The sequence below is a fragment of the Suillus plorans genome (assembly GCF_016647745.1).
Source record: "Suillus plorans strain S12 chromosome Unknown HD556scaffold_16, whole genome shotgun sequence".
NCBI lineage: Eukaryota > Fungi > Basidiomycota > Agaricomycetes > Boletales > Suillaceae > Suillus > Suillus plorans.
In genome coordinates, this window is record NW_024537400.1 from 124289 (window position 1) to 144504 (window position 20216).

The 20216-nt window shown below is 46.9% G+C and overlaps 5 protein-coding genes across 5 annotated transcripts; 2 read left to right on the plus strand and 3 right to left on the minus strand.

The window, feature by feature from the left end:
• Nucleotides 1-2909: 2909 nt before the first annotated feature.
• Nucleotides 2910-5453, minus strand: HD556DRAFT_1356181 (uncharacterized protein). The gene is made up of 5 exons (XM_041302482.1): nucleotides 5354-5453; nucleotides 5232-5295; nucleotides 5169-5179; nucleotides 5067-5095; nucleotides 2910-3088 (listed from the first exon to the last, which is right to left on the minus strand). Exons 1-5 carry the CDS (start codon nucleotides 5365-5367, stop codon nucleotides 3030-3032), a joined length of 177 nt encoding a protein of 58 aa, XP_041162447.1. The 5' UTR covers nucleotides 5368-5453; the 3' UTR covers nucleotides 2910-3029.
• Nucleotides 5454-5989: 536 nt separating this feature from the next.
• On the plus strand, nucleotides 5990-6705 carry HD556DRAFT_1535112 (uncharacterized protein; the record flags this gene model as incomplete). Its single annotated transcript, XM_041309589.1, has 4 exons — nucleotides 5990-6170; nucleotides 6223-6311; nucleotides 6366-6409; nucleotides 6470-6705. Exons 1-4 carry the CDS (start codon nucleotides 6021-6023, stop codon nucleotides 6703-6705), a joined length of 519 nt encoding a protein of 172 aa, XP_041162448.1. The 5' UTR covers nucleotides 5990-6020.
• Nucleotides 6706-10983: 4278 nt separating this feature from the next.
• Nucleotides 10984-11544, minus strand: HD556DRAFT_1306507 (uncharacterized protein; the record flags this gene model as incomplete). Its single annotated transcript, XM_041299920.1, has 1 exon — nucleotides 10984-11544. One exon carries the CDS (start codon nucleotides 11542-11544, stop codon nucleotides 10984-10986), a length of 561 nt encoding a protein of 186 aa, XP_041162449.1.
• A 4320-nt stretch (nucleotides 11545-15864) lies between these two features.
• Nucleotides 15865-18181, minus strand: HD556DRAFT_1306508 (uncharacterized protein; the record flags this gene model as incomplete). Its single annotated transcript, XM_041299921.1, has 7 exons — nucleotides 15865-15915; nucleotides 16203-16849; nucleotides 16907-17068; nucleotides 17351-17397; nucleotides 17528-17591; nucleotides 17793-17817; nucleotides 17840-18181. The coding sequence occupies 7 exons, from the start codon at nucleotides 18179-18181 to the stop codon at nucleotides 15865-15867; spliced, it is 1338 nt and encodes a 445-aa protein (XP_041162450.1).
• A 358-nt stretch (nucleotides 18182-18539) lies between these two features.
• Nucleotides 18540-20125, plus strand: HD556DRAFT_1525954 (uncharacterized protein; the record flags this gene model as incomplete). The annotated part of the gene is made up of 4 exons (XM_041309293.1): nucleotides 18540-18855; nucleotides 18911-19114; nucleotides 19162-19567; nucleotides 19618-20125. Exons 1-4 carry the CDS (start codon nucleotides 18729-18731, stop codon nucleotides 20123-20125), a joined length of 1245 nt encoding a protein of 414 aa, XP_041162451.1. The 5' UTR covers nucleotides 18540-18728.
• Between the last annotated feature and the right edge of the window lie 91 nt (nucleotides 20126-20216).

Sequence of the window (20216 nt, forward strand, 5' to 3'; positions counted from 1 at the left end):
TCTACCTGTACTTTGGCAACCAATCTAAGTACACCCGAGGAAAACCAACATCTTTTGCGTGTCACCACCTCGCCTACATTCCCTCGGTATGTTTTATCTTCATTACTGTTTATATGGCAGTTGAGTTATATATATTACAGCTCCCCAACAATCTTCAAGAAATATATGTTGACATATTTGACAAAGCCACAACGGACCAGGTCCACACATTCCTTAAGCGTGAACTCGTCCAAGCGATCTGGAAGCTGTTGCTTGATGGTGACTTTATGCACGCCTACGAGCATGGTGTAGTCATTCATTGTAGTGATGGAATCACACGGCGCGTTTTTCCTCAATTTTTTTCGTATTCTGCAGATTATCCTGAGAAGTGCGTCTAAGTTTTTCTTTAATTGTTGTGCTTAGTAGCTTATTGTACTACTAGGGTTCTTCTTGCAACCATCAAGTTTTTAGGCAACTGTCTATGCCCACGCTGCCTCGTCAAGAAAGCTAATGTCCCTGATATGGGCACCAAGCTTGATATGAAATGCCGAGAGACTAGGCAATGGGTGGATAATGAACGGCGCCGACGTCGTGTAGAAGATGCTCGCAAACTTATTTCTCAAACAGGTGCATCTGTTGATGGTGCTCGTGTCAAAGCGCTTCTCAATGCTGAATCTTATGTTCCTGTTCGTGTGAGTGTTTGTCTTTTCCGTGCATTCTCACATTGATACTCAATGAACCAACATAGAATGCATTTTCAGTTCAGCTCGCACCATTCGACTTCAATGTGTTCATGATGTTTGTGATTGATCTACTGCACAAGTTTGAACTTGGCGTTTGGAAGGCCATCTTTATTCACTTATTGCGCATTCTCCATGCTCAAGGTGGTACAGTGATTCAGGATCTAAATGAACGGTGAGTAATTACATTCATAGCCTTTTGCTAATCTAACATGTGATTGAAGCTACCGAATGATCCCCACTTTCAGCCGTGGCACTATTCAACGATTCCATACAAATGCTTCAGCTATGAAGCGACTAGCAGCTCGAGATTTTGAAGATCTTCTCCAGGTAATTCGATAGAATTGTTTGTGCGTTGTGCTTATGATATTATGTAGTGTGCTCTTCCAGTTTTCAAGGGTCTCCTACCAGGACTTCACAATTCAATGGTCTTGGACCTACTTTTTGATTTAGCAGTGTGGCATGCTTTTGCCAAGCTCCGCTTGCACACTGATGATACACTTTCGCTCTTCGACCATGCTACAGTTATTCTTGGAAAGACAGTCTGGAATTTTCAGAATAGTACATGTATGCACTACCATACTACTGAACTTCCCTAGGAGTACGCAACACGAGGACGACGCGAAGCTGCTCTGAGTGCCAAGGAAGGTCTACTTTCGAAGCAAAAGGGGAAGGGAAAGTCATCTGGCCCAAAGGTCAAGAACCTTAACCTTCAGACATACAAGTACCATGCGCTCGGAGACTATCCCAATACGATCCGACACATGGGAACAACAGATAACTATTCAACACAACCGGTGAGTGCTACAATTAACTTTTGAATTAGTGCTTAGTGGTGTTCTCCTAGGGTGAGCTGCAGCACCGACGTGCTAAACACTGGTATCCTAGGACACCAAAGAACAAGAAGACGCTGCTGAAGAATATGGTGGTTCAAGAGGCACGAATTCGTCTAATTGCAAAGATCAACACTCAAGTGGGTAGGGTCATTGCTGTACACTTGGGGCAGTCAAGACGACAATGACAACGAACATCCCCCTCTGATCACTATCACATCTCGAAATATCCCAGGGCATCACACGACCTTACTGGCTGGTTGAGTGATCTTGAAGACGATGATCCTGCTAAAATGGTCTATTTTTTGCATACATGCTTGTATATGTATTGACAATGCTCCCTTCAGAACTTCATCCCCCGGCTCAAAGATCATCTCCTTGCTCGTCTCCGAGATATTGAATATTCAGGCGATGAACATGACTTTTCCAATTCAGACCGAGACCTCATTATCCTGGCAAACAACAAGATTCATGAGCATAGTATTTTACAGATCAATTACACGACCTACGATCTAAGAAGGGAACAGGATTGTATTAACCCTCGAACTCGAGCTGATTTAATGGTCCTCTCACACGAGAATGATGAGGAAAAGCATCCTTACTGGTATGCTCGACTAATCCGCATATTTCACGTCAATGTTTGGTACTATGGTGGTGATAACACACCTTCGACCTTGAGGCATATGGATGTTCTTTTCGTGCGCTGGTTTGGACGGGATGTGACCTTTCCAGCTGGTTTCTCAAACAAACACCTGCATCGCATCGGTTTTATTACCAATGACACCAGCAATCCAGATGTTGATTCTGGCTGCTTTGGCTTTGTCAATCCTGATCAGGTGATTCGCAGAGTGCATTTGATTCCCGCCTATGCATACAAACGCACAAACCAGTATCTGGGACCTTCCTTTGTTCGACGTGAAGAAGAGGCTGATGATGACTGGCGATATTTCTATGTCAACATGTAAGTCAGGTGTTTTATTCTCAGGACAATATCTCACCTCGATTAAATAGATTTGTAGACCGTGACATGTTCATGCGCTTCCGTGGTGGCGGGATTGGTCATAAAATTACCCGAGAATGGGATGAGTTCCTGCAGTGTGATGGCGCACCTGATCAACAGGACACTGCCGCAAGTGACGATGAAGATCTTGATATAGAGGGTGCCGAGGGAGATCTAGAAGAGGAGCTTGTTGAGTTTGACAAAGATGAGGATGACAGGGAAACAGATGAGGAGGAGGAGGATGACAAGGAAGATCCAGATAGAGTCATTCCAGACTCAGACGAGGAGCTAGATGATGATGTCCTTGCTCAGGCAGGATACGGTGCGCTGTAGTTGAAAATAATGATTTGATGATTTAGCTGTGTCTACTACAAATGTGCATGTCGTAGAAATAATAGAGATGTAAATCGGCGCAGGAAGGCAAGATACAACTAGAAGATCGCATCATTACCGTCCATAGTCATATTCAAATAAGGATCAAAAGCAGGTCCAATAGCAAGCACGATTCAAGCAGAGGGTCTTCTTGCTTGTAGCGTTGTCTTCTTAGATAGATGATCTATAGATGAACACCTATAAAACCAAATATCTCCACGGTCAGCGATTCAGACAAATACCAATGACTGATAACGTGGTCGTTCGTGGGTGGCTTGCCTTGCTCCTAAGATACAGTCAGTAGAATATGGCTCACACAAAAAGTCAGTAGTCAGCGATCAGCAGTCAACAGTCAATCCAACAATATGGATATGAAACACAGCGATGAGAGAAAAACACAGAACTCGGTCAGTCAGCGATCGACAACAACAACAATCACAACAACACAGACAACAACAAAACAAAAATCAGGAAACACAGTCACTCTAACAATATAGAGATGACACAAAACAAACAGACACTCTTCCTAACACTTCACACAGCAACAAGGATTCGTACACAAACTTAGTGCAGCAAGTTGTGTGGAGTTACAATGAGAGTCCCCCTCAATACAAAAACAGGTGAAACTACCGTCAGGCCTAGTCAAGCCTTTGTAGCACTCTTAGCCTAATATTGAACCTGCTGCCAAGGAACTCACAATGAGTATTAAACAGACTCAGGAACGGGCGACCTTGGATTTCAATACCAAGTCCCCTTTTCAATAGCTAAAGTCTAACTCGCAATGACTACCCTCGATCAGTATAACACACAGATGTAAGAGGTCAGGTATCACTGTCAACACCTAAAGTCTCCCCACTAGACTATCAGAGTCTTCCGTGGACAAAAGAGACAACACCAAACTTCTGGGTAAGAGTGAGACTGAAACTTTGGTACTTGAGAGAAAGTTGATAGGTTGAGTCAATCAACAAAACGAGACCGCTACAACAACAAAAACACGAACACGATCACGATCACGGAGACTGTTAGCAACAATGATCACAAAGCAAACAGACAGCGATCAGAGAGATGGTCAGTATAGACAGTCACCAACACACCACACACTTGAGACAGAGAGAGAGAAACAGAAACAGAGAAACAGAGAAACAAAGAAACAGAGAGAGAAACAGAAAACACGAGCTTCAGTCACGAATCTCAGACACGATCTCAGAGAGAGAAAAAAAAAGAAAAACAATCACAGAGAGATTCACAGACAGAGACACAGACAATGACACAAAAAGAAACAGAGAAATTCAGACAGACAATCAAGAGAAAAACAGAAAAAGAAAGACTAGTCTTGCTAGTCGTCAGACACAGCGAGCTCAAGGTATGTGCTAGATGTTCAACACAATGAGCTCAGAAGTATTGTGCTGGTTGTTGAGCACAGTGAGCTCCAACCTTGAACTGCACTTGCTGGTTGCTGATTCACACTTCACTCACAATTTTATTCTGAGAAGTAAAAACAGTGGGGAACTGCTTATTTTATTGGGCAAAAAGCTGGTCCTTATATAGACAAATTTGGTGGCTATACTACTAGTTTCTCGTACTTAAAGTTGTAACTTTAGTTCGATAGCACCAAGTCACATGGTATCTTTGAGTCAAAAGTAAATATTCATAACTCTAGTTGGTATAATGATGAGTCAGCAAGAGCTGCGTATGGCTCATGGGTCAGGTGACCCTTGGTGACTCAGCTAGACAAGAGTGAGAAATGATTACATATTGTGTACGTATGTTTATAAAATCTGTGGCTGATGAATTGACTGGTAACATAATGACATAGGACACGTGTTTAGTGATTTGTAAGCTTTCCCACAGGGTAACCTTACGCAAACATATTTTTCACAGTCACCTGATATGTGTGAGAATCTGTCTGAGTCACCCTCATGGCTGACTAAGCAAAACTCATCGCAGGAATAAATGTACAAAAATATTCAATCCACTCACGTACAAACTCGTAAAAGTGAAAAAAAAGCGAAAAATATTCCCTTAGCCTCAGTCTGACTTCAGGTCACAGGGAAAATGATTTCATAGTAATTCTAGGGCATAGGGGCTCATAGGAGAGTATCGGTCATCCATGCACCGAACCAGTTTGGTGCAGGTCAGCGTACGAGCTTGAGAGTGGCTGGGTATGCCGTTGCGGTTGTTCATTGAGATGTACCGTTATCTTCTCTTCGGACAACCATCTTTGCGACTGCTGCAGGCGCGAGTGGCCTGCGATCCTGATAATAAATGTTATAAGGTTATGAGACAAAGGCGCGACGGCTCGTGCACTTCATCACCAAAACCGCACATACGGGCACGCATAGGGTGTTGTACTACTTCAAGGGAATAATGCCTGATGATCGTTAAAGGTTAAGAAGAATGGCAGACAACTCAGGACATAATTGACTGACTTTCGGCCCACCATTGTCCCCGTTGCTTGATGCCTGCATCAGAATCTTGACAAGGTTGATGATCAATGTTGGAGCGGTTATTTGACTTTTGAATCATGAAAGTTTGCAAGATGTGAGGGCAAGGGTGTGATGCGGTATAGGGGAAGGAGAAAGGCACTTGTATCAAATTGGGTTGTCTGTGGACAATTTAGACTCGAGGTCGCGCTACAGGATATACAGCCAGCAGTTGGGAATCAGATAAGATAGGTTCTCACGTTGCGAGTGTTGCAGGTAGTGTTTGCGCTCAAAACGGCTGTAAGGAGAACTGTAAATGTAGTGAGCGCATTGTGACTAGGGTAGGGTTAGGGATACGCACCTTCAAGGTGTCACCTCCCTCATGAGGGCGCCTAAGACAAGAATATACGCCAGATCATAGGTGCTGGCGCGCTGACCTCCAGCACAGCCAGCACCTCCCAGGCACATAAGTGAAAATTGTGAATGAGGATATGAGTGCATAAGTCAATGGTACAAAACAAGTTCGGACTTCCCGTTTCGAAAGTCACGTGACTTTCAAAGTCAGTCGGCATTTTCCGGAAATAAACAAAGCGTCAATAACGCGTCGATCTTTGCTTAGCGCTTATCTCTTATACCAACACCATTAATTTTAATCGTTTGACACGTCTGTATAATGCTCATCACTAATACTGAAGATCACCTCGACCTGGCCAATAGGACGTCGTTTTTCCACGACAATGTTGTCGTGTTGGAGATCAACAATATGCTGTCTGGATGGCCGACTTATACCCTTGATTTTACACTGGAACACCCGGGCCCATTGGTATGTGTCTTCAATATATTTGAATTTCTTAGTACTGACATTGATACTATAGAAAATTATACTATGGTTGAAGGATGCTGTAGAGTTCAGGATGATCGAAGATAAAGATAGCGATGACGAAGCTGATGAACAAGCCAAGAGGTATTTTTTCGCTTCTTATTAACTTGAATGTACTAACATATTCTGACTTTGTAGTGAATCACAGCCTGTCGCTGAGGATCCAGACACTACGATGGTATGTGAGCCAACACCGGCGTCCAGGTAAGTTTTTTTGATTCATTATTGTGACATTGGCTCAGCTCTTATGGTGCTTGCAGGGACTCAAACATGCATCAGCGCAAAGCCTGTTGTGCTGCATGTCATCCCCACGGATCCTCCCAGCATCGTCCGTATACAGAAGAAATTCCAGGACGAGCATGACTATATGTGGCCTCCCCGCCGTGGGTTCAGGGAAAGCTCTACCACAATGCGAATCACTCAGATTGATGCACTCATGACCTTACCCACAGCTGTAGAAGCCTTAAAGCTCGATTAGTTAGACTAATTTTTTTTCTTCGTGCACTGTATCACTCTTTTGCAGCACAATATTGCAGGTTATCGTGTTTCATCACTGTCGTGTTTACTTTCATGGACTAATAGTAATGTAAATCACTCGAGTTGTAACTGTAGTATTAATTTTGTACTTCTTGTTGCGCATATAATCACTGTTGTGGCAGATTCACATTAACATGTACAAATAATGATTAAATGATCGTTCATTGCTTAATGTTAACATTTAACATTGTAACCCTTAACCATCATGTCTTCACATCGTCGTCCTGGCGTGGCGTCGAGCTCCTCTGACCCCCCTGACTCAGATTCAATCTATGCGCGTGGTTCTTCAGTAACATCATTCGATTCTTCTCCCCAACCTGTCAAAATTGGGAAGCGCAAGTCAACATCAGAGCCATCGAAATCCAGCAAATGGAAACGCAAAGCTCCAGAAAATAGTGGAGAAGAGCTCGAAATACATGATGTCAAGGCTAAGGCATCTAAACGTCCACGATCGCAAGTTTTTTTCACTTATATGCACGCATATATTGACTGATATTGCATATTAGCCATAGAAAGGATAATCGCAAGGAAAAGTAAGTTTCTTTAATACTTGAGACATTGATTCTGATAAGACTCGAACATCTGAAGGGGTGCTTTAACTCCATGGGACCAATGTCTTCACTTTGCTCAGTGGATCCCTCGAGGGATCGACATGTTCTGCATCCTCAAGGACGTCTTTCGCATTGCACCCATCATCGAGGATGCACGTGCTCACTTGGATGATGACTCCGACGCAGATGACATGCACGATACTCTCTTAGCTAACATGTAAGTGATATTTTTTGCGTTTCGTGACTTTATTACTGCTAACAGTGACTAGATCCAAAGATATGCAGGACCAGATGCTCCGGACGTTCAAGAAGATCATTACAGGTGCCCCTTACCTTCAAGAACTCATAAGAGGTGGTCGCAAAAAATCGGATGAACTGCAGGAGATCCTTGACGAGGTATGTGCGCATATATGCACCTTTCAGTTGACTAATGATCAAACAGATGCAATATTTGATTGGACAGGTGCGATCCGAAGATGCGGCTCATCTGAAAAGGAGCATTGCACGTTATTAGGGAACTGCACGGGTACGGGTAACCCGCGGCGGGTCGCAGGTACGGGTACTGCTGGGTATGGGTATGGGTCAGGATTTTGTGACCCACGCAAATACCCGTACCCGTGATGCACCCGTCACAGTCGCAGTGTAGCCATTCTATGCTAGGGTACATTCACAGCGCGCGCACACGGCGCATCTAGAGTCGACTCTAGATGGGGAGTTGGTGATATTAGGGCTGCAAAGGTGCATGTTTTTATGCTACTTCATCATACTAACTGATCATTTTTAGTAACTTATGATTACTCTTGTGCATACCACCACTCGCGCCCTCTCATTCTTCCTCAGTCGTTCGCTGCTTGTTCCAGGTGTGCATGTTTTTTTTTCTCGTTTACTACTATCTTTAACTTTACAGTGTGCTACTACCACCACTCGCGCCCTACTACCACCACTCATCCCACAGACCCGTACCCATACCCGTGGACCCGTACCCGTACCCGTACCTGTACCCGTACCCGGCCACATGGGTATGGTGTGGCACGGGTATGGGTACGGGTACAGGCTGGAATACCCACGGGTTACCCGTGCTATTCCCTACACATTATGCAGTGTTTAATGGAAAAGGTCTGGTGCCGCCCGTCTTCCCTGATACCAAGGAATCACGTGCACAGATGGGTCTCAACCACCCTCAACTTGCTCACATGCTATGCCCCATAAAGTTTCTTTCAGAGTATCAAACGGACCCGTCAGCGTACATACTACATTATACTTTTTTCTATATTTCTATGAACTAACATCACCTAACCAGCACAAAAGCCAAGCTTGAGGCTGGCACTATCAAGATGGATGCATGAGCTTGGCCTGCCCTGATGTATAGGGCTGGAGCCACTGGAGTCGCTGGGGAGGACTTCGACATAACAAACATACAGGACGGCCTTTTCGAAGGATTCCTCATTGAACGTGTGAGTTTCCGTATACTGGTATTCATGACAGGAACTCACTGGCACATTATTCAAGGTAATGAAACATATACTCACCGGCCCCTCATCTGCACTCGCTGGAGACGACTTTCATGTCTCAAACTCTTGCAATGTGGTACTTCACAGAATGATGGCTGTGGAAGCCAAAAACATCGCTTATTCAGCTGTCTAGGTGAGTTATTCCCTTGAAGGCGATATACTGATTCATTCATTTTCTATAGGCACGCTCTGCAATTACCTCTCGTGACAAGTGGTCCATGGACGATGGAAATTTCTCATATCGAAAATTCTATTACAGAATTATCGACGTCATTCGCAATCCACCGGACAAAGCATGGGCTATGGCGACTCTGCAACATTATAACCTGTATGTCAAAATTTTATAGTAGTACATGCACTGATTGTTTTACTTTTTAAGGAAACTATTTAAAGACAAGGCTGGATGTGCTGCTGCCCTCTCGACCTCTGCAACCTCTGATGTCGGAGAGCCGGACGAGGACGAGGACGACATTGCGCTGATGCGCAAACAGTTTGCCCTTCGATCTGCGAATCCCTCGAGTGTAGCGAAACCTGTCTCAACTCCTCCTGTTCCAGCAAGTTCTGAGATGCTTCCCCCACGGCTGCGCTCGACCAAGGTCACAAGCCCGCCTGTTTCGCCTTCTCCAGAGCCACCCTTACCTGCTCCACCCACTCCCAAGCCACGTCCCATTCCTAAGCCACGTCCCATTGCGAAGGCGTGACTGGAAGCTCCAAAGTCACCTGCACCAAGTCCACCCACCCCCAAGGAATGTCCTGCTGTGGAGGCACAAGCTCCGAGCTCACCTTCACCTGCTCCAAGTCCACCCACTCCCAAGGCATGTCCTGTTCCCAAGGCACGTCCTGTTCGTAAAGCCCCATCCGAGGAATCCACACCACTTCCCCGCAAAAAGGGAAAGGTGGCCCCACCAGAAAGCCCACTTACAGAATCCGAACCATCGGATGAGGAGGTTGAGACTCCAGTTCGAAGATTGCCTCGGCAAGCTTGACCAAAGGCCGGCCGCAAGACTGCCGCATCCACTAGCGCACCAAAGAAAAAGAAGGGAAGAAAATGACCTGTAATGATTTTCCATTGTCTCATCATTGACACTGATTTTCTCACCTAGTGTGTGTCTCATACTACCGCATCTGCCTCACTCCACGTCGCTGTTCGTTGTTGCATGTTTTGCTCTTTTTGCATGTCATCCTACCTCTAGAGTCCTTCTGTCATGGGACGCTTTGGCGCATGGGCGCACTTAGATGTACTTTTAGAACCTGCTCTGTCCTTGTAATACATTACTGCAATGAAATGGTCTTATCAGATTTTCTCGAGTGATCAGAACTTATCAGAACTTTCAACATATCAATGCTTCTAAGGTCACAAACTATGCTAAGGTGCGAGTTACCTACTCAACTTCCGTCATCTGGCCTGAAAAAGCTTTTATCAACCAGACCTTATATGTTTCTTTACCCGCCTTCCGTACGCTGATGCACCTGGTCCACCTTTTCTGACCTTCCGCATCCTGGCCAGCCCTTAGCAGCCCAGATCCGATTTGGGGAATTTTGGTGATGAGTCAAGAAAGGTCACAAATGACTTGCGTCTGATCCGACAATTAGACCAACAGTTACAATAATCTGAATTTCAACATCCAACACCTCCTCAGGATCTGCATCAGGAAAACCTTAGCTTACTTAATCTTACTTAATCTTACTTATTTCAACCTTTTTACTCCTTTTCCCACTTATTTCAAATGGACCTCCTTATTTTTTTAAAATCACCACCTTGTCAAAAATTGACCAACAGGGTTTGTTGACAATCATCATATATGTGTGCTATCAAATTTTTGGATTCTTAATTTGCAAGATGGTGCCTCAAGAGAGCATTTAAGGAAGAAAATCATTAGTATTAATGTGCCATTCACACTTCATACTGGTAAACAAGTGTTAGTTTTATGCTATGAAATATATCTCTTAAGTACAATAAACATATTGGAATACTCAAATTTGGAGCAGTTGTTGATTTAAAAGAAATAAGTAGGTCCATTTGAGATAAGTAGGAAAAGGAGTAAAAAGGTCGAAATAAGTAAGATTAAGTAAGCTAACGTTTTCCTGATGTGGTGCATCAGGATCAGTTGGAGTCACGCTGTATGAAGTGAGATACAATCACTTCACTGGCTAACCTCAATCCCAGATCGGGAGACCATCGCTATCCCTGGGGACACGATCTCCGATGATCCCACCACTCCTGGATTGCAGATCCTGTTTCTTGCTCTGCCTGGTAGGGGGTGAAGGGGGAGTGGTCATCCTGGGGAAAGGATACAGGAACTTCTGCATCTGTTGCCACCTAGACAAATGGACTATCTCCAATGGCAACCTGATAGTGTTGGGGTAATAATTCCCAGTGTTCAAGTCTCGGATCCGGAATTCAATCTGTTTCCTTCCCCAGCCTGCAATGCTGTCGATAGCTGCCGAAAAAACTGGCAGTGGCAGGGGGTGCACAAAGGAGTTGAACACCTGACGATATACCAGAATGTGGTCTCCAGTTCCAAGGCGCTCATGATTGCCAGGGGTGATAAAGCTATCAAAGCTCCAGGAGTCAAGGCTGGCAAAGGTGTGTGATGTTCCTAAGACCAGTGAAGCTGCTAGAACTACCACCAGTGCACCGACAGGTGGCAGTGGTGAGGGACTTCCAGAGGTGTTGTCCCCAAAGATAATGGTGTTGTATGCTGCAACAGAGGCCATGATTGGGGTGGAAGGAAAGTAGGGAATACGGTTCAAAGTGTCCCATTTTATAAAGTGGGGGGCCTCATTTAACACGTAAACACCGTTGTGAACCGAGGTGCATGTTCCCTACTGCTAGGACAGATGGGTCCCAATAGATTCCTCTAATCGGTCTCTTTTCACGGGACCGAAGTAGGTTAATCCAAATTCAGGGTCCCAAATTAAATGGCATTGTGTGCACCTTCTCATAGGCACTAGCCTATCAGTTGCCAAGGCATTGTGTATATTGCCCACTGATGTCCAAGCTACCAGCTTACTATGAACCGAAGTCGCAATGTGCTGAAGCTGCCTCCAGGGAGTGGAGGGTGGGTGTTTTGTAAGAGGCAGATCAAGCACAAGACTTTTGAGAGACACAGATGACTAGCACTGAAGGCGCAAGATGTGGTGGAGAGAGAAAGAAAGTGTGGGTTTTTCTTACTCATAATAGGCATAGACTACATTCTAACTGTGTGCTCGTTCCTCGCACTTAGGGAGAATACGATCTATGCTCTGACCTCGAGCGAATTGAATTGTAGTAAGGCTAACGAGCAACAAACAACGAGTAACAAACGAGTGAAGTGTATTAAACTACGCGAGGAATTGAACGAGTGTTTGGGTAAAAACCCGCAGGGGTTTTTCGACCGAAACAAGCCTTGAACCTTCTTAAGAGCTATGGGAGAGAGTGAGCTGAGATACCCTGAATTCTAAGGAGCAAGACAACACATCTAGCGTTAGCTCGGCCCCATAATTTAAGGAGGTGCGCGATTTTTACATAACATCATCATGGAAGCGTGTAGCGCATGAAAGGGTCTAAGATGGGATGATCTTGAAGATAAGGTGCGAGAATCACTCGTGCTTCCGGAGGTACAGCAGGAAAGAGTCGCTGTTCCAGCGTCCCATAGTTTTCACTGTCTCGAAGGGGACCCCGCACAAAAGATATTCTAATGTCCCGCCGATCCGAATCCCATGTCCTTTCAGAGACTCCCCCCCCAAGCGATTGTTCACATCTTGAAGGCATTTCATGAACTGGGTTTTGGTGAGAGGGCGCAGTCCCGAGCGATGCCTCCAACTGAACAGTGGGTCCGTGGTGGAGGGTTTATTCACCATTAAATGGTTGCTCAAGGCGGATTGGGGGTCTGTCACCCCAGATTGAGATGCCCAGAACACATCCTCCCCCTCGAAGGCAACTTTTGTGCAAGGTAGATGAAAGACTGTCACACGAAGCCCAAGACGATCTTCATCACTTCGCATGTCTCCGACTTTAACGTGGCAGTCAGGGTCAAAACCCCATAGGGTTGGTACTGTAAATTCCCCTGTGTGTGCGATTGTGAAGAAGGAGGTTGTCAGACAGGCGTACACCGCCGCGTGTAAGGGTGTGCTAAGATCCAACATTGTGCGAAGCATGCCGATTAATTCCACCGTGAAAGGCACTCGTTTCGGGCGAGTTGAAGACTTTGGCGCGAGGCGTTTTGCACCTTCTAGCGCTCCTGATACCTGGTCTTGATTCACAAGCCAGTCCTGCCCATGTAGCAGATGCCAGGCCTGAATGGAGTAGATGTAGTTCTCCAGCGTCTTGCCGGAGTACATTCCTGCACATGATGCAATGAACGTTAGTACCAGAATTAATGAGGCAGGGCAACGTTGATATTCTGGAATGTTGCGCTCATCGCAGAACACATGAAAAACCAAAAGGCCTGAACCATAAGACTCCCGAGTGCTAGGAGCATGCGAGTGAGCTATTACTGTTAGAATACATTCCAAGTCGCTATCTGATATTGCGACTGATGTTCCCAAGTGGTCTAGTCGGGATCGCACTACTCCAGGTATCCATAAGCGAAGGCGATCTCGTGCAAGACAATGTGGGCGCAATGGGGATGCTCTGGGTGTTAAGGCTGCATGGTAAGAGCGAGGTTGTGCAGCTGTCATCAAGGATATTGTGGGGGGAGCATTTCGAAAACGGGGGGAGTTAGTCTCGCCAGGAGTTATAGCGCTCGAGCAACTCATCTCCCCACTCTCCATTGTCCGCCTCGTCAGCCAACTCAGCAACACCTGCCTCCCGATTGTTGGTGGCCCCCTCGTCAGAGCTGCTGGATGCACCTGCGAAGAGGTCTGCATTGACGAGCAGCCCTGGTAAGTCCCCTGGAAGGTCAATGGGGGGGAGGAGCAGGTGACTGGGAGGGAAGATTCCTCTTGAAGGACCATCTGCGGGGTTGTCCGCGCTGGGGATGTAGCAGAGGTGGAAAGAGGTGTCCTTGGAGATGGACTCGAGACGCTCATGGATTCTGCGAAAGACCAGGTTAGTGGCTCAGTTTCGGCTCCATCCGTTCTTCCAGCCATTGACAATCCCTTGGTTGTTGCAGAAGACTCGAAAGTGGTTGAGTGGTCATCCTTGGCAAGCGTCGAGTAGTGCGAGGGTGAGTAGCTCAAACCCGACACACTCGGCCCAGCCGATGTCACACTTGCCATTGAGAGTCTCCCAACCTGGCCTGAGAGTCCAGGCATGCCAATACCCATTGATAACAATTGCAATGCCGACGGTGGAGCTGGCGTCTGAGAAGGCACGGACATCAATGAGGGTGCAGGGTTGTGATATGCTCTTACCAACGAACGGTTGGGTGAGCTTTGTGCTCCACCAGTCCAGGTCATCATTGAGGTGTCGGGCTGAGTGATGTGGCATGAAAGGACGATTGTTCCCGATGGAGAGCATGGTCTCCAATGAGGTGAGGTAAGCACATCCCGGTCTAACGACCAGGCAGGAGTGCAGAAGTTTGCCATATAATTTCTGCACATCCAGGAGGACATGAGTCGCCTGGGAACGCCAATCCACAATCGCCACCAGGTATTTCCTTTTCTTTGTGAGTGATAGTTCGACCGATAGACAGGGTAGGTTCCATAGTAGGCTGATGTACACACCGCCGTAAGCAAAGGCAGTGTCTTTGGTGGATTCCCAAGGAGTGCCCAGCGGCCGGGATGCTCGGTCAATGTCACCAAATCCATAAGCAAACTTAGCATCAAAATCACTGCGTGGAGAGGACTGAGACAAATCACGAAGTTCGAACCGGCAATCTTCTGCATATGTGTCGAAGGTTTCATCGTCAAATGTCCTGCCTTTGTGCCACAAATGTCCACCCGTCTGTCTTTTCCCTCCCGCTGCCAATACTGTATGGATTCCTCTCCTGACTTTGTTGTAACTTTCCACGTGCTCACGCAGTAGGCGGAAAAAGAGGTGGTCATCCACCCATTTGGCGAGGGGTCCAATACCAGCAGCTCGAAGCAGGTCCGCCCCCGCATCTGCGACAAGGCCATAAACTCCCGCTGAGGGACCCATCCCAAACAAAATGCATGTGTCCACACAGAAGTCACCATCTGGTAAGCGAACGACAGCTGCGGGCCATTGAGATCGATGCAGCGGGACTGTGCGATAGGCTTCAGCAACATCACGCGTGGCTGCTTGTGAACCAGGGGGGAGTGAGCGAATGAGTGTACATATGGTGTCAAAGGTCCCCCAGGTACAAGGAAAATCGTCGGGGTTGGTACGTGAGTTGATTGAAGGGTTGGGGAAGGCTGGGGATGGGACCAGAGGAAAGGAAAAATTCTGAATAACGCGAAATTTGTTTGCTTTCCCAGGCTTGGGTATGATAGAGATGGGAGAGGATTGGTAGTCACCCAGTAAAGACCATAGCTCGGCATCTAAGAAAGGTCCAATGTAACGACCCGTGGAAAGTTCACGAGCCAGAATTTTGGAGAAGGCATCCCGAAAGGTGATGAGCGAAGAGCTATTAGGCGGGGATTGAGTACTACTGATGATTGGAATATTGAGATGAAACCCTGACTGTAAACCGCATAGCAAATTGGGATATTCAAGAATGAGATCATGTGTACGTAGTTCGTGTTCCCAGGCTGCTGCATCATAAGGGGACGCTGGATGAAGCCGCCTGTGCTCGAGAACAATTTTGGGCTCCATGAGATGTGGAAAGGCAACCTGAACATATGTGTCGCTCGTCGTGCGTACGACTGCTGCAGCTCTTGCCACGCTGCCAGTTGACGCACAGATATTTGTCGGACCCTCGTAAGGTGAGCTGTTTGTTGACTCGAGTGCTGACAGATTGCAATTTGTTGTCCCACAAACACTCGGCCGTGCACTCGATGGAGCTGTGGTTGTGGCTCCCCAGACATACTGCACACACTGCTGAGGAGCAGTTGCTGTGTGCGCCGTCTTGAAAACCCTGCCATTGAGAAGATGCTTTAGAGGTGCGTGGTGCACTAGCTTTCTTTTCGGTGCCTGGAGAGCCTGAGCGCCTCCTAGCTGGCGGAGAAGGAGAACGCTTTGATCGCCTCGAGCAACGGTTGGAACTATGTCCACCTCGCGAGTTGGAGCTACTGCTCTGTGGCTACAGAGAGCACACGAGGTAGGTGTGGAGGACGGGGCAGATGAATCCATGCAACGCAAACGCAGACATGGGTGTGAACGCAAACGCAAACGCAATTAAACGCAAATTCGACCGAGATTCAAGCAAGCATGCGAGAAGTCGTCATCAATGATCACAGTGATGTCAAGATAGAGAGTACCGTGAGGTGACGAGGTGCAAAATAGAAGAATCAATTAGTGCAGTTCTCTTGTTAAAAGACTGACGACGTACCGTAGCTTCCGGAGGTATATTCGTTGTGCGGATGAGAGAAGCACGATAAACCCGTTCGAAGGTTCGAACGAGAGTAGGTTCATCTATGATGGAAATGTCCCAGGCGCCATTGGATGAAAGGATGGCGCTGTGCCAAGCCCGACGTTGCTCCTCTTGGTAAAGTAAGATTGCGCGACTGGCTAACAAGTCGTTGGAGTTCCAGTACCGATGCATCATGATGGCGCCCCAGAACTGAGCAAGCATCAGAGTGCGCTGCTTCGTCCAGTCACGTTCTTCGATGGCTGCCATGATGCGTGGAATGGCCTGGGCGAAGTCAACCGGAGAGAGATCTCTATCCGCTATGACTCCTGCGGCTGGCTTTGACGTTGCTGCACTGACCCACACGGTGGAACCATCTTCCCCAATGGAAGGGACCATGCTGTCGTCGTCTCTGGTACGGTAGTTGGTCAACGCATCGTCTAAGCCCTGGTTTGTCCAATAGTAGAGTTCAACGTATTTCCCGCTGTCTATCTTTCGCAAGGCAAATTCTGATACTAGAGCTTCTTCGTCGTTCGCGAAGGGCCGGGGGCGCATGATAATTGCGGAATGCTTAGAACGGTTCTTCTTCTTTTCATCGGCTCTCGCGGTGCTTTCCTCTAGTTGAAAGGCTAGTCATTCACGTTCAGTCTCTTCCTCGGCTAAGCGCTTGCGTTCTGCGCTGAGACGTTCGTCTTCAGCAACTTGTTCCCTCCATTGAAGACACAAATCCTCATTAGTTAACACCCAAGTGGTACGTAGAGTCTCTGCGGCTTGTACTTCTGTGATGGTAGGGGAGACCATGGCTGTCCTTGTGGCTTGATACCTCGCGCCCATGAAGTCAGGGCATACTAGAAGGCTTGGGTCAGAGAAAAGTCTATCCATTCTACCAAGCGAAAATAAACGGATCCGATTGTATTCGTTTTGATGTTTTGTAAGAGGCAGATCAAGCACAAGACTTTTGAGAGACACAGATGACTAGCACTGAAGGCGCAAGACGTGGTGGAGAGAGAAAGAAAGCGTGGGTTTTTCTTACTCGTAATAGGCATAGACTACATTCTAACTGTGTGCTCATTCCTCGCACTTAGGGAGAATACGACATACCGTGATACAACGCCCAATAATGCACTCACTATTTCCCTGATCTTCCTCTACCTCGTTGAGATAATCCAAACTGCACCTACAATAGGGTACGGTTGATGGATTGCAGACACAACGGAAGGTAATACATGCACGCATGTCATCACCCTTCGGATTGGGACAACTGCTTCAAGTCATCGCTGTCGAACGGGATTAGAACAGACGCTCACATATACACATTTATTTTGCCCGGAGTTTCGTTACCATTCTCAGGAAGTACTTTGGCTTCCAAATCTTGGGAAAAGTAAGGCACGTAGAGGGCCTCACGTATGTGTTTTCGCGAACGTCGGAACGCTCGAGAGATAAGATCAGCCTATTTTCAGTCCACCCTTGTTGTACTAACGCTCACCATTAAGATAAAAACAGTGAACAGGATGCATATGATACGCCCATTCAATCAAAATGCGCTTAGTACTTTTCTGCGTCTTCCTCTACCTCGCTGGAGTGGTCCAAGCTGCACCTACAACAAATACAACAAATACCACTACTAGCGACAGTTTTAAAGCACCATCATTCACGACCAGAACCATATGGACTATTATCTCCAGCTCCATTCTCACTCTGTTTGCGTGCACATACAGTGCCATCCACCCCAATATCCCGAGTCCGAAGGACAGCGGCTCCCTTGATATGATATGGCTAGGGTTGAGCACGGGTGAACCCGCGGGTCGCTGAGGCCACACCGCACCCGTACCCGCAAACACCGTACCCGCCACGGTACGGGTGTACACCGACCCGCCAGTTCTGCGGGTATGCACGGTGTTCACGGTATACCGCGGGTTTTTCACAGACCCGCGGGTCATATAGTATTTTGAGGTATACATGGCAAGTAACTTAATTAAGTAGAACTACTACGCTTCCTCTTCTTCGTCTTCATCACCACCCTGAGGAGGTCCTGCGTATCTATGAGATCATGGCGAGACCAGGAAGCAAGACATAAGAAAGCGCGAATTGAATAGTATTCTGTATTTCTTCACAACCCATTGGCCTTTTAACTCGTACAGAACCTGGGTACCACAAACTATTGCTTCTGTCCGAGCACATGGAATATCATTTCACTGGCAAATCAGCATAGCTGGTGCCGTCGATTATCACTCTGATTCGACATTGCTACTCAATGTACCTGCGGTCGAAGTTCACATGGTGACAGCTCAGGAGGTTATTTATGAGTAATTAAATTTTGACCCTTGCACCCTCGGACAAGTCAAGGATCCACACCCGTCCAACACCGTAAACCGCGACGGGTATGCACGGTGTACGTGCGGGTCTCCATAATCCACACCGTACCCGTACCCGCCACACCCGTCAGCGATAAACCGCGGGTTTACCCGTACCCGTGCTCTACCCTAGATATGGCGACAACTTGGCATCATGATAATGGCACTAATCGCCCCCGAGTTGATGGTTACATGGGCTATGCGCCAGCGGCTCAGCGCTCAACAAGTTACAAGACAGTTCGATGAATCGGGGTATCCCAGTGTTCGTCCGGCGTTTGAAGGTGAGTTGTACTTTTGAAAACTCTGCATCTCACAACTCACTATACATGTCCTTAGAAAGGGTGTCTGTTGAAACACCTGGAACTAGAAATCCCTTTCTTCTCCTCTTTCTCCGCTTCCATGAGGGTACCGCTCGCCTCTCTCTCCTGCTTTTTACAGGTGTATTATCTGTGCTCGTGTCTCCTTGGCGTTTCCTTTGTGCTCTCGTAGGGTGGGTTGCAAGACGGATACAGTCAGAGCATTCCGAACCCGACTCTGAAGGTAAGCCCAATTCGTGCTCACCTAAATGTTGACTCATGTGTCCTTAGTTTCTACGTGGACTCAGACGCACAGCTTCTTTGTGCTCATGGGTGGTTTCATGCTTTATGCGAACGGGAAACCCTACCTTACACTACGTCCTGACTACATTCTCAAACTGATACATGACAAGTGTATCGACGCTCCTACCCTGACCGCAAAGCAGATCCACGACAGGAGCAAAGGCAATGCGATATCGAAAGGATTGGTCATGCTCCAGGTGGCCTGGTTCGTCATGCAACTCATCACCCGCGCTGTCTATCACCTCGAAATCACCCAGCTCGAAGTGGGGACACTTGCTTTTGCGGTTCTTAATTTCCTCACTTATGCTGTGTGGTGGGACAAGCCTCTCGATGTGCAATGTCCACATCCAATGTACTGGAAGTCAACTGTGTCAAGGCCAGAGGATCACATCGAGTATGTATGCGCCTCAACGAGTATACCGCTGTTGATTCTATCTACCTTAGTGTCAGCGACAGAGACGAATTCGCTCAGCTTCGGTACTTGCCTCGAGTCTTCAGCCCAATTATAGAGCTGATAGGCTGGCCTGACATTGCCACATCTCGAAAACTTGAAGTTCCAACATTTGATGGCAGCATCACTCTCAAAGGTTCGGACAGTATGGTTCTTCTGCTAGCTGGATATTCTATGGGAACCATATTCGGCGGCATCCATTGTATGGCTTGGTTTTTTGTGTTCCCCACATACGAGGAACAGGTGCTATGGCGCCTAAGTGCCGTCGTTACAACTTGCACACCCTGCCTTTGTTTGAGTGCCTACTTAAACTCGGAAATGATAATAAACCCCTTCACGAGCGTCATGCGGGGTCTATATCTTATGATTTGTTTCGCATTTGCCATGTTGTACATTACAGCTCGTGTTGTCCTCTTGGTACTTATGTTCACCACTTTACGCAATCTTCCTCCTAACGCATACAAGGCGGTGTTGTGGACTAGTTTGGTGCCGCACTTGTAATTCTTGATTACGTTACTCAAGATATGCTTCACGCTTTTCTAATGATTTTCAGATGGCAGCAAATATCCTTGTGGTTGACGCGGACTACTAT